We start from the raw sequence: 12,294 nt of genomic DNA, 5'->3' as shown, positions 1-12,294 counted from the left end.
GTAATTTGTAGTGTGAAGGACTGTGGCTTCCATTATCCTATGCAAGAATCTTGTACCATCCAATACAGTTCCCACTAGCCACATGTGACCAAGTTTAAATTAAAGTTAAATAAAATTAAAACTCAGCTCCTCAGTTTCCTGGCCACATTTCAAATGTTGAATAGGCTACCATATTGGACAGTGCAGAGATAGAACATTTCTATCATCCCGGGGAGTTCTACTGGACAGCACTGTGAATCGAGGCTCCCAAAATGGTGATACCTGGAGACCAAGCATCTCTGTGTCTGCAGGTAAAGTGACTTATTTTTTCTTACTTCAGGTTGTCTCTTTGCATTGATATGCTCAGAGTAACTAGGGAAGTTGAGGCAGTTTAGCAGACTTGCTAGCCCTCTTCACACACACACACACACACACACACACACACACACACACACACACACACACAGATGAGAATTCTCCTTTAGGGAATGGCTAAATAAATGTGGCACAGTCATTAAATGGAATATTATACAACCATTAAAAGGAATGAACTCCATGTATCAGTAAGGATAAATCTCAAAAACTTTTTTTCATGTGAAAAAAGCCAGTTGCCGAACATAACCATTTACTGCACACAAAACAATACTACATTTTTCCTCCATAAGAGCATTTTTTTTTTTTTTAAGATCTGGAAGAATACATATCAAACTCATGACAGTGGTAACTTCAGGGAGGGGTAAGAGTAAATGGAATAAGGGACCAAAGGGACTTTTAACTGTTTCTGTAATGTTCTAAATTTTTTTTTGAAGATTTTAAGTAATCTCTACAGGCAACATGGGGCTCAAACTTACAACCTCAAGATCAAGAGTCCCATGGTCTACTGACAGCCAGCCAGGTGCCCCTTTAATGTTCTAAATTTTTAAAGGAAAACATTCATGTATTACTTGTGTAATTACAATTATTAAGAGAGAACACGAATTTATATACAAATACAAATGTAAATATGTAAAAATATGGTCGTGAAAAAAATAAGGGAAGTACACAAAACTCTAATGATAATTGTGTTGAGATGGTGGGATCATGGGTAATTATTTTCTTCTATTTCTCTATTTTTCACAAGTTTTTTTGTCTTGTGGCTATAATGTTAATACAATAAAAATTTTAAGATAAAAAATGAGTCCACCCTTACGCTGCAGACAGAGTATTATCACATATCAGGTGTAGCTCTTAAGAGGCAACTGGCTCTGGTACATAATTAGAGCCAGAAATAATAGCTCAACATCATTTATGTAAAAAAATTTAATTATCCTTGGTGGCAGCCTCCAAAATTCAATTGGTCAATGTAAAACCCCATTCTGCAGCAAATTCACAGTGGTAGGCACCCTGGGACCCTTCAGTTCCTAAAACCAGAGGTTCCACTGGAATATTTATGAGACTTCCCTTCGTATGCCCAGGCCACCTGACTAGTTATAGGCTTTGAAAATTGCTCAAATCAAAAATCCCTCCTCTGTGGTGTGCAACTCAGATCAAAAAGCTGCTTCCTGCAAAAAATCCGGCTTCACCCACACCCTACCTCCATGAGGACATGAGGTAAACTTCCATGCAAGCAACAATGCTGGCCAAGCTTCTCGACTTTCAAGCCAGAATGTAAACCCTGTCACCCAAACACCTGTTCATCTGGCTTCCAAAACATATGGATCCTGCCTCAATTGACAACAGAGCATACCAACACTTCTGGCCTTCACCAGAGAAGTGTAGTCAGCCTCTGAGGTCCTGTCAAAAGTCTGGCTGTGAGAAGAGATATTTATGGAATATATTGTAAGGGACATTTTATCCATCCACTCCTTTAGGTGGCATTTTAAGTTGTGTCCCCAGATCAAGTTAAGGCACCAGAAGGTTACATGCCTGAACCATATTAGCTCAGCCCCTGCAGAAATGCTTTAATGTTACACCCTTGGCTTTTAGCCAAGGTAGTTACGAGCAAGTAATATGAAAATCTCTTCTGTGTGTGTTATGAAACTGTTACTGAGGACATTGTCCTTTATGTTAATCCCGCATGAGAGATTTCTTATGGAATTTAGCGTCAGCAGTGAACCATTATGTAGCTGTTAAAAATTATAATTCTGGAAGACTAAATATGAAAGTGTGTTTATGATATGTTCATTGAAAAAAAACAAGAACACAAAATGGTATATAGACTCTCATTGCAGCCATGTAAAAATTATTTGTGTCTGTGGATGAGGACTAAAAGCTGCTAGGCAAAGATGAAAATTGTATGAGGGCAATGGGATTATAAAAATGTTTTGTATTTTCAAAAATTTTTGTTTGCTGTATGGGCGCCTGGGTGGCTCAGTCGTTAAGCGTCTGTCTGCCTTCAGGTCAGGTCATGATCCCAGCGTCCTGGGATCGAGCCCCACATCAGGCTCCCTGCTCCGCGGGAAGCCTGCTTCTCCCTCTCCCACTCCCCCTGCTTGTGTTCCCTCTCTCGCTGTGTCTCTCTCTGTCAAATAAATAAATAAAATCTTTAAAAAAAAATTGTTTGCTGCAGCCCTGTCTTTTCCACTGGGAGAAAAAAAAAGAATTTAATGACAGGAAAATCTCTGTCCCTCTTGAGGAGCTGCTATGTGTCTTTCTTTCTGATAACAATTGTCACATTCCCCCTTTCCCCTGGCTGCCCCCAAAAGGTGGACTTCACGTTTGGTCATTGCATGTTAGCTCCTCCTTCCTTTCTATGCCTCTGATGTTCTATTTCTATAATCTTATGACATTTGTACTTTTGGGGGGGGCGGTAAAGTGCTCCAAATCCCTTATAGAAAGCGGCAAAATAGAAAGCATTTTTCCCACTTTAAAAGTTATCCACAGTCATAATAAACTGGAAATATGTGAGAAAGTAAAAACAAAAAAAGATAACCACTGTTAACAGTTTTTGGCATTTCTTCCTATTTTTTCTCAATGTATTTTAAACAAAATTATGAGCATATAGCATGTAAAGTATCACATCCTGCTCTTTTCATGTAACTTTAAATTATAAGCATGTAAAAGATAAATAAAATAAAATAAAATATAAGCATGTTTCCTATACTGGAAGCTCTTCTGGTTGAAAACCCCAGTAAATATCATGCCAGTAGGACTTTCTTTCTTTCTTTCTTTCTTTCTCTTTTTTCCAGTAGGACTTTCAAAGGTTGAAACCATTGAGATCTGCAGGAAGGGTTAAAGACGAAGCTGGAAAGTCAGTTCAGGTGAGCCCCAAAGCTAAGAGATGAAGCTTTGTGGACCTTATTCCTACCGGGGGGGTTGGGGTGGTGGTGGGCAGAACCGAATTGCATGGGTGTGAAGTGTAAGCTCAGGGAAGCCTAAGGCCAGAAGTACAATCTGGGGTCTTGTATCCAGATTGGAGATCACAGGAAATAGGATTTTAGAGCTAGGACAGACGTTAGCTATCATCTAATATAATATACTCATTTACAACTGCAGAAACCGAAGCCAGAGGAGGCAAATTGACTTGTGTAGGCTCTGGAGTCAGAATGCCTGGATTTGTCTCTCTGCTCTGCTACTTAGTAACACCGGACCATAAGTAGATGCCTTACCCTCTCATTTTCCGCTCTGAAAGGGAAATACAGCATTTAACTTACATGCTTCTTGTGTGGATCAAATCAGATAATCCACATAAAGCACTTAGCACAGTACTTAACACATAATAAAAACTCAACAAATGTTACTTTTTGATAGTACTGTAATTATTATCATGATCGAACTAGTTAGTGACAGAGCTATGACAAGGTCTCAGATCTCCTGACTCAAGCTAGTGCTCTTTTCACTGTATTGAACTAACTTTCAGGGTCCAGAAAGGACTGAAAGTTGCCTTGAACTTAGTAGGGGTAGCAACTCAAATCTACTTGGGGCTAAACCTGAAGACTTTAGTCTGGGGTCCACTTTATGTAAAAGCACCCAGCCTGGTGTCTGGAAAACAGTAGGCTCTCTTTTTTTTTTTTTTTTTTTTTTAAAGATTTTATTTATTTGACACAGAGAGAGAGAGAAGAGCACAAGCAGGGGGAGCTGCAGAGGAAGAGAGAGAAGCCAACTCCCCACTGAGCAGGGAGCCTGCCACACCACAGGGCTCGCTCCGGGGATTCCATCCCAGGACCCTGGGATCATGACCTGAGCCGAAGGCAGATGCTTAACCTACTGAGCCACCCAGGTACCCCTAAAACGGTAGGCTCTTAAGAAAGGTTTATTAACTAAGAAGATTTTTAAAAACAACGACAGGATTGGGAGGGTGGTGCTGGCTTCTAAGAGAAGGACTAGAAATCTTTCACAGAGTCACACAAAGAAGGACTTAGGGAAGAGGGCTACCCAAACTATGTACATTCCATGCATGTCTGTGAAGACCAGAGACAAGTAGAGGTGGCGCTCTCCGAGATTCCTGGAACTTTCTCATTGTCATTTTTGTTAACCCTTTCTTCTTTCCCTGTAGTTACCGGCAAAAACTCCTATACAAACGCTAGGGAGGGTTGGGTGATTTTTCAGAGCTGGGCAGAATAAGAAAAAAGTGGGGAAATAGCTATCCCGATTCAAATTAATAAAGCCGATTTGGCAGCAGGGTTGGGGGGGTGGCACCCAGGTAGAAAAGTGGGTGGTGGCAGTGAAGGAGGCAAGAGAGTCAGACCCCTCTATGATCTTTTTTTTTAAAAGATTTTATTTATTTATTTGAGAGAGAGAGAATGAGAGACAGAGAGCACGAGAGGGAAAAGGGTCAGAGGGAGAAGCAGACCCCCTGCTGAGCAGGGAGCCCGATGTGGGACTCGATCCCTGGACTCCAGGATTATGACCTGAGCCGAAGGCAGTCGCTTAACCAACTGAGCCACCCGGGCGCCCAGACCCCTCTATGATCTTGAAGAGGAAAAAAAGAAAAACAAGTCGTGAATGGGAAGCCAGTTGAGACCATGAACTCTGGGGTTGCAACGGGGGGAAAAGGCCTGCCTCCCCACCCCGCCCATATCTTGCCATATCTGTTCATAATTTATTACTACAGTCCGTTTGTTTTGTTTTGTTTTGTTTTTAAAGATTTTACTTGACACAGAGAGAGAGAGACAGCGAGAGAGGGAACACAAGCAGGGGGAGTGGGAGAGGGAGAAGTAGGCTTCCCGCAGAGTAGGGAGCCTGATGTGGGGCTTGATCCCAGGACCCTGGGATCATGACCTGAGCCGAAGGCAGACGCTTAACGACTGAGCCACCCAGGCGCCCCCTACAGTCCATTTTTTGGGGGCCTCCTGTTAGTCCTTTTTCCTGACCAGTATCTTTTCTATTTTCCAAGGCTACCTTGCTAACTCTGTCCCTTGACTAATGTATATTCTAACACTCCCACAGCAATAGGGTGAATAACCTTGACCTCTCCAGATACGTGTTTTAAAGTAGCAGTGTTTTTACTATTCCCCAGATCCTTTAACTCACCCTCCTAAATCATCTGGTCCTATGGGTTATGGTCATTTTCGTCTTTCTAGGATTTCAAGGTATACCCTCATCTCAACACTAAAGACTCAATAAGTATTTGTTGATTGATTTCAGAGTTTATAATCTAGTTCGGGGAGACAATATGCCCTCATGAAATGAAAAGCTATGTATCCACGAGCACAAATTTAAAGAATACAAACTGAGTTCATAGAGGTTCAAGAGACGGGAAGCAGATGATTGATCTGTCAGGTTGGGTCAGTCAGGGAAAGCTTCCAAGAGCACCTAAGTTTTGAGCTTTGAATTGGAAATTTAAGGAGGTGATGGACATGAGTTGGTGGAGAGGTGGACCTTTTGCAAGAAATGCACAAGGGAGACAATGCAAGATATCATTCAAGCCAGGACAGGTGCCTGCCCCACCCTGCCATTTCCCTGTCTCAGCAGCTCTGCATGATCTGTCACCACACCTGTTTCAGTTCAAAGAGAGCTCCTTGTGACCTAGTGCCCACCAGGCGCTCTCCTGTATCAGATTCACTTACCACGCACGCCAGGCTGTGCTGCAGGACGAAGAGGCATATATGCAGGAAATGTCTGCAGGCACTGTGGGCAACTATGCCCCATCTCTCTAGTCTGGACCTCAGGTAGGAATACGCGGTCTTCTATTTACCCTCTTCATGACAGATGGAGCACACATGCAGCCTGGAGGAGAAGGAGGCAGGAATGTGTAGCACCGAGATGGTTATGTTACCATGAGCAGACTAATATCACTTTGAAGGCCCAGTGTCCTGCCACCTCTGAAAAATGCCGAGTTGTCTATCTGTCCTTCCTGACGAGGAGAAAGGCATCATCAGCATGTAGCACATCTCAAACCACACCGCTAGGCACTATACAGACAAGTTACATTATAGTCCCTGCCCCTAGGAGTTCGCTGTCTAACAGGGAAACTGAGGCACGGCCGGACAGAAAGTACCCACCATACGTTTACTAAAAAGTTGTCAAATGTACAAACGTAATGCCATTCAATTCCTGATCCCATTCATTCTACCAGCATTCCTCGAATGGGACCTCGGGCTAGGGCCACAGAGATACGTAAACCTTGTCCCTGTCCCCAAGGAGTTCGGTTTAGTGGAGGAGACATACATGTAAAGAAATCATTACAGTACCATATGGTTTATGCTGTATAACACAAGCCTGCACAAAGTTCTTGGAAACGCAGAAAAGGGAGAAGTCCACCTAAGGGGAACAAGAAAGGCTGAATAGGAATTTTCCAAGATAAGAGACTTGGGGGGGGGATAATGAGAGGGGGGACATCCCAGGAGGTGGAGGGAAAGGTAGAAAAGGGCACGACATTTCCCCGAAATAGTACAAAACTCCGACTGGTTGGAATTTAGTGTGCCTAGTGAAAGATGAAGCAGGAAAGGTGGGAAGTGGCCTGAACCTGAAGAGACGCGTGTACCTTGCTGGAGAGTCTGAACTTTATCACATAGGCAATAGGGAAAATCAAAGGACGTTTCAAGCAGGGAAATTCTCCAGTCACACCTAAGTGATATGATCCTAGTTCTCCTGCCTCCTAGCTGTGACTCTGGGAATGGCACTGAATTTCTGAGCATTTGTGTTTTCACGCATAAAATGGGGTTGATAGCAGTACCTACTGTACAGGGTTGATTTGAGGAGTAGACGAGCTAATGTATGTAAAGCAATCAGCACAGTGCCGGGCACATAATAAGTGCTCCATACGTTTTAGCTACTATTACCAGGAGTGTTTCTTAGAAGGGTTAACTTTGTCGGCAGCATGGAACATAAACCACAGTGAGGAAAAGACGGATGGCAGGAGGTCCGACTAAGATGATATTACAACTTAATCCAGCGATAAATAAGGTCTGGACTGGGATCTGGACGGGAGAAGTTAAAGAGATGAAAAGGCGAGAGGGAAGTCTAGCTTGGAGGACCGGACAGATCAGGACAACTGGTAACCAAATTCAGAGATAAGGGTAGTCAGAGTATAGGGGTGTGGGTGCAAGAGCAGATAATGCGTTCCGTTTGGGACCTGTTGAATGAGAAGCGAAGCCGCCCAAGATGGGAACCTGGAGAATATCAGTATTTCAGGGGAGGCCAGAGGAGCCAGTGGAGAAAACTGATTGGTCAGCGATCGCACTGTCACCGTGAATTGCATACGGGGGCTTGAGGGGGGTAGAGGAGACACTATCGCCAGCATTTGTTTATGTTGCACAAGCCCTACACCCAACTCCCGAACACGCATACAGCCTATTTTCTAGTCCGTTCTCGGCTTCTTGCCTCTCGGTTTTCTGCTTCTTCTAGACACCGCATTCTTCCCTCCTGCCCTCCTTTCACCGAAAGACGGAGAAAGGTCTGGCGCCTCTCAACACGGTCACCGAGGGGACCCGGAGTCACACGGGAGGAGGTGGGAAAGCGGGGGAAAGGAGGAAAATGACTTTTAAAGAAAAGAAAAAGTCCGCGACGACCTCTAATAATTAAAGTTCCACCTCCCTATATCCTGCCACGCCGCTCTCCAGCCGCCCTTATCGGGCTCCTGGCCGCGAAGTAGGACGGGAAATGTAGTCCCCTAAGGCCGACCAGGGTGGCACGACTGAAGAACTCGGTTTCCCAACTGGCTCTCCAGGCGCGTGCGCAGATGGCTGCCCCGGCGAGTGGTAAACAGAGACGTCAGGCGGGGGCTGCTGCTCGGAGCAAAACAAAAAGGGAACCGGGGGGGGGGGGGGGGGGGGGGGCCGATAGGGGAATTGGTGCGGGAATAAGGGAGGCTGGGGCCGCGGGGCCGCGGGCCCTATCAAGAGTGGAGGGCAGGGAAGAGGCGGGGGGAGGGGCAGCTAGGGGAGGGGCAAGTGACGCGGGGGAGCGGGGCGTGGGGGAGGGCAGTGATCCGGGTGGAGGAAATTTGGGAGGAGTGTCCGGGGGGCAGCAACTTAAAAGGGGGAGGGAACTGCGGCTAAGGAGACGTTCGGTGATGGGAGCGCAATGTATGAGGGGATACCGTGCCTCAGGTTTAAAAGAGCAGGAAGCTGAGTGAGAGGTTGGAGAAAAAGTGTCTTCGCTAGGCGGAGGTTACAGGTGGTGTCTCGGAAAGAGCTCCGAGGCTGTCCGCTTGTAGTCGAGAAGAGGATCAGAGAACTGTGTAGAAGGGACAGCTTGGGGGCTAGCGTCCTGGGGCGAGGGGGAAGTTCGCGACTTTCTGAGGACTGGCAGGAATGTGCCTCCTGGCCCTCGGTGCTTCCCCCCTGGGGGGAGGCATCGCGAGGGACGGTGGCAGGCTCCTCTGAAAGCTGAGCGGCGGAGGTCCAATTCCACGTATGGATCCAAGGAATGAGAATTCAGCCACAGAGGCTGCCGCGATCATAGACCTCGATCCCGACTTCGAACCCCAGAGCCGTCCGCGCTCCTGCACCTGGCCCCTTCCCCGACCGGAGCTCGCTACTGAGCCGTCTGAGCCTCCCGAGGTGGAGCCAGGTCTGGGAGAGAAGGTACACACGGAGGGGCACTCAGAGCCGACCCTGTTGCCCTCCCAGCTCCCAGAGCCGGCAGGGGGCCCCCAGCCCGGGATCCTGGGGGCTGTAACAGGTCCTCGGAAGGGAGGCTCCCGCCGGAATGCCTGGGGAAATCAGTCATATGCAGAACTCATCAGCCAGGCCATTGAAAGCGCCCCCGAGAAGCGACTGACACTCGCCCAGATCTATGAGTGGATGGTCCGCACTGTGCCCTACTTCAAGGACAAGGGTGACAGCAACAGCTCAGCAGGATGGAAGGTAACTATGACCCCCTTACCTCTGTCCCAATACCATCTGCCCCTGGGCCCCCTAGCCTCCTTACTGCCATTCTGGGGCCGCCTTATATGCCCCCACCCCAGAGATCCACCTTCAAATCATCAATTACACAAACATTTACTTAGGACATAGTATATGCCACTGCTCAGTGCTTGATGCTGGAGGATCGCAGATGAATAAGACACTGTCCTTGCCTTGGAGAAAATTGAATTCTCTGCTCGCTGCTCAACACTCCCAGCACTTTGGCTTGAGCTGCCCCAGACACTTATTTCCACAGAGAAGTCTTTATCCTATGTACAGCAGGAACTGTGTGGATTCCCCACATGAACCTAGCCTTCCTTCCTCCCCCACCTCCCACCCCAACACCTTTTCTCCCATTCCTGTGGGATTACTTGGATTCCCCACTTGCCTCTCAATACCTCAGGGTAGAGGTACTGTTCTAGAACGCCTCTACTCAAGAAGAGGGGGTAGAGTGGCAGAGGTGAAAAAAGGTGATATTCCTGGGGTAAAGTAGCTGCTCTTACGGACCAGGAGGGAAAAAAGGGCCATGAGCTGCTACCTGCCTCAGTTTACCCTGTAGTGCTAGGAAACTCTCCCTAGCAAGGGGCTATCTAAGTCTGGGGTGGCGGGGGCTAGGGGAGAGTTTTCATTTACTGTTGAGGAATAATAGTTACGAAAAAAAGAGCTAGGGATCTGACTTTGGAGCACAAGGTTGGGAGTTCCCTTGGCCTTCAATGAAGAAACTAGGAAGAAAGATCTTGCTAGATGCTCTGGAAACTTGTCCTGAGGAATATGGGACTCTAATTACGAAATGGGGAGCTTCAGCCCCTTGGCATCTTGCACCCCGTAGGTGGTGAGATCAGCGTACAAGGAAGTAGAGAGGGTTGAATGAGCAGAGGGTCCTCCCCTACGTGTAGGAGATCGAGTGATCAGATCTGCAGTATCCCCAGGAGTTGGGCCGGACAGAAAACAGGACAGCTGACTGAGACCCTTGGCACTATTTCTGGGTAGACTGCCACGCCACAGTCTCAGCTCATAAAGAGCTCCCCTCCTTGGACCCAGCCTACACAGCTGTTTTTTCTTTTCCCTTAGGTTCATTTTCCAGGGTAGAAGAAATAATCGTGAGTTGTTAGTTATGCAGTGGGAGTGTAGTCCCTCCTTATAATGTACACTTATTTGCAGAGTTTTCGTTTACAAAGTAGTTTTTAAGTTTTGTTTTGTTTTATTAATCTTCACAGCGATTGTGAGACTCCACATTTTACGTGTTGGGAAACTAAGGTACAGAAAGGTCAGGAAACTCGCCTGGTATCAGTAGAGCAAGAACTTGAACTCAGGTCTAACTAGAAATCATATCCTCTTTCTGCTAGTCCATGCTGCCAAATTCTTTTCACTGGAATGATGGTGAAGCCAAATCAGGCTGAGCTTGGGGCCTCCCAGCCTCTCATCCCCCATCCCCACCCCTGCCCCACTCCAAGGGGTAAGCCTGGGGGGGCGGGGCCTGAACTGGCTCCTCTGGTGGTGGGCCAGAAGTACTCCCACCCCACCAGGGGGTGGCACTCACTAAGAACAAGAAAGCTTTGTTTGGGTGGCTTGGGGGAACAATTAGGAGTCACCCCCCCACCCCGCTTCCAACAGGTAGGCATTATAGGCTTCTAGGGAGCTGACCTCTCCAGGTAAGAGGTTGTACTATGTACTGGTTCTGAGGTCTAAAGAAGAGGGGTTAACCAAATGGGCCCCTTGGGTATTGAGTGTAGAGAGAGGAATGGAGCTTCTCAGTAGAGCCAGAGCTGAAGGATGAACTGGGTGGATGGGGGGGGTGGGGAATCTCAGTGCCAGAAGTCACGGGGGCACTCAGTTACCAAGGCTGGACAGTTACTGTCTAGATGGACAAGTTTCCATTCCCTTCAAGGAACGAGGAGTACCAGTGCGGCCAGGGTAGTAGCCGTTACTGAAGGATCCCAGGGAGACAAGAAGTTCTCTGGCTAAAGAACTCTGGAACAAGAAGCTACTTGAACATCTTTCCCCAGGCAGAGGGTCTCCTTATCTGGAGCACCAGTCAGACCCTCAGCCTCCTAGTAGCTCCAAGCCCTCCTGGGCTCCTCCCAAGTTTCTAAACACCAAAGAGCTCCATGTGGGAGGTCAAATGCCCCTAAGGTTGGAGATCTTAGGCACAAATTCCTGAGGGGAAATAGGGGAAAGGAGGTAGGACAGGGAAGGGAGGTGGGGGGGGGGGACACAAAAGGATGGTGTAACTAGCCTGGGGCAACCAGTAGAAAGAAGCTGCTCTGGGGGCTCAAGAAGCTGCCAATCTCAGCTCCCTGGGCCCCTGGGAAAAAACTTATCTCTAGCGGAATATCAGCAATGAGGGAGGAAGGGAGAACAGAGGGAGGGAAGGAGGGAGGGAGGGAGGACATGGAGCTTCCAATACCCAAGGTGCTCCAAAGCTGATAGAGCCTCAAGGGAGGCTCACTATTGTCACCCGAAGGCCACTCACCAATAAGGCGACAAGGTACTGATTATGTCCTGGGAGCTTGGCACTCCGACGGGGCGCCGTTGAGGGCTGCCTGACTGGACAACATGATCTGTGCCATGGGCGCTTATACTCGATGAGACTAATTATGTGAAATTGTAAATAATACAATATAGGTTGGGTCAGATTGTGTGGAACAGATTAAAAATACCATATGAGAGATTTGGCCGCAGAAGTCAAGCAACCACTTAATAGAAGGGAGGGAACTTACGCTTGGTCTTGAGGAACTAGCAGAATTTACAGAAGGGAGATCCTTCCTAGGACGAGGAGGGAGGGAGAAGGGAACGTGCCTTGTGTATCTGAGGTACAGCGAGGCGCCTGGCCTGAATGTAGTTGAGCGTGTCTGCCCAAGGACTGGGAGGAATCAGGAAAAAAAAAAAAAGAGAGAGAGATCTTCAAATCCTATGGAGAGCTGGGGCTCAAATGCCCCATGCGGAGTAGAGTGCTCCCTCTGCTGAGGTTCCAGCCCCTCAGCCTAGTCAGAGAACTGGCTCAAGACAGGGTGGGCCAGTCTTGGGCTGGTGTCACACCACTGTC

At 47.4% G+C, this 12,294-nt stretch overlaps 1 protein-coding gene across 2 annotated transcripts in view; it reads left to right on the top strand.

Moving 5' to 3' along the window:
• The first annotated feature begins 8,337 nt into the window (after positions 1-8,337).
• The window catches only part of FOXO4 (forkhead box O4), a 6,142-nt gene continuing 2,185 nt past the window's right edge, over positions 8,338-12,294 (top strand). Inside the window, exons 1-2 of one of the 2 annotated variants that reach the window (XM_044911726.1) lie at positions 8,338-8,927; positions 9,093-9,209. In XM_044911726.1, coding sequence (XP_044767661.1) covers positions 8,757-8,927; positions 9,093-9,209 — 288 coding nt within the window. In that variant the 5' untranslated portion in view covers positions 8,338-8,756. Of the gene's footprint in view, positions 9,210-12,294 lie in introns of both variants that reach the window. The other variant, XM_021680421.1, reaches the window with a different exon arrangement.

Source organism: Neomonachus schauinslandi, chromosome X, assembly GCF_002201575.2.
Source record: "Neomonachus schauinslandi chromosome X, ASM220157v2, whole genome shotgun sequence".
Taxonomy (NCBI): Eukaryota; Metazoa; Chordata; class Mammalia; order Carnivora; family Phocidae; genus Neomonachus; species Neomonachus schauinslandi.
The sequence above is the reverse complement of the archived record's forward strand: the minus strand, read 5'-3'. Positions and strand labels throughout refer to the sequence as shown.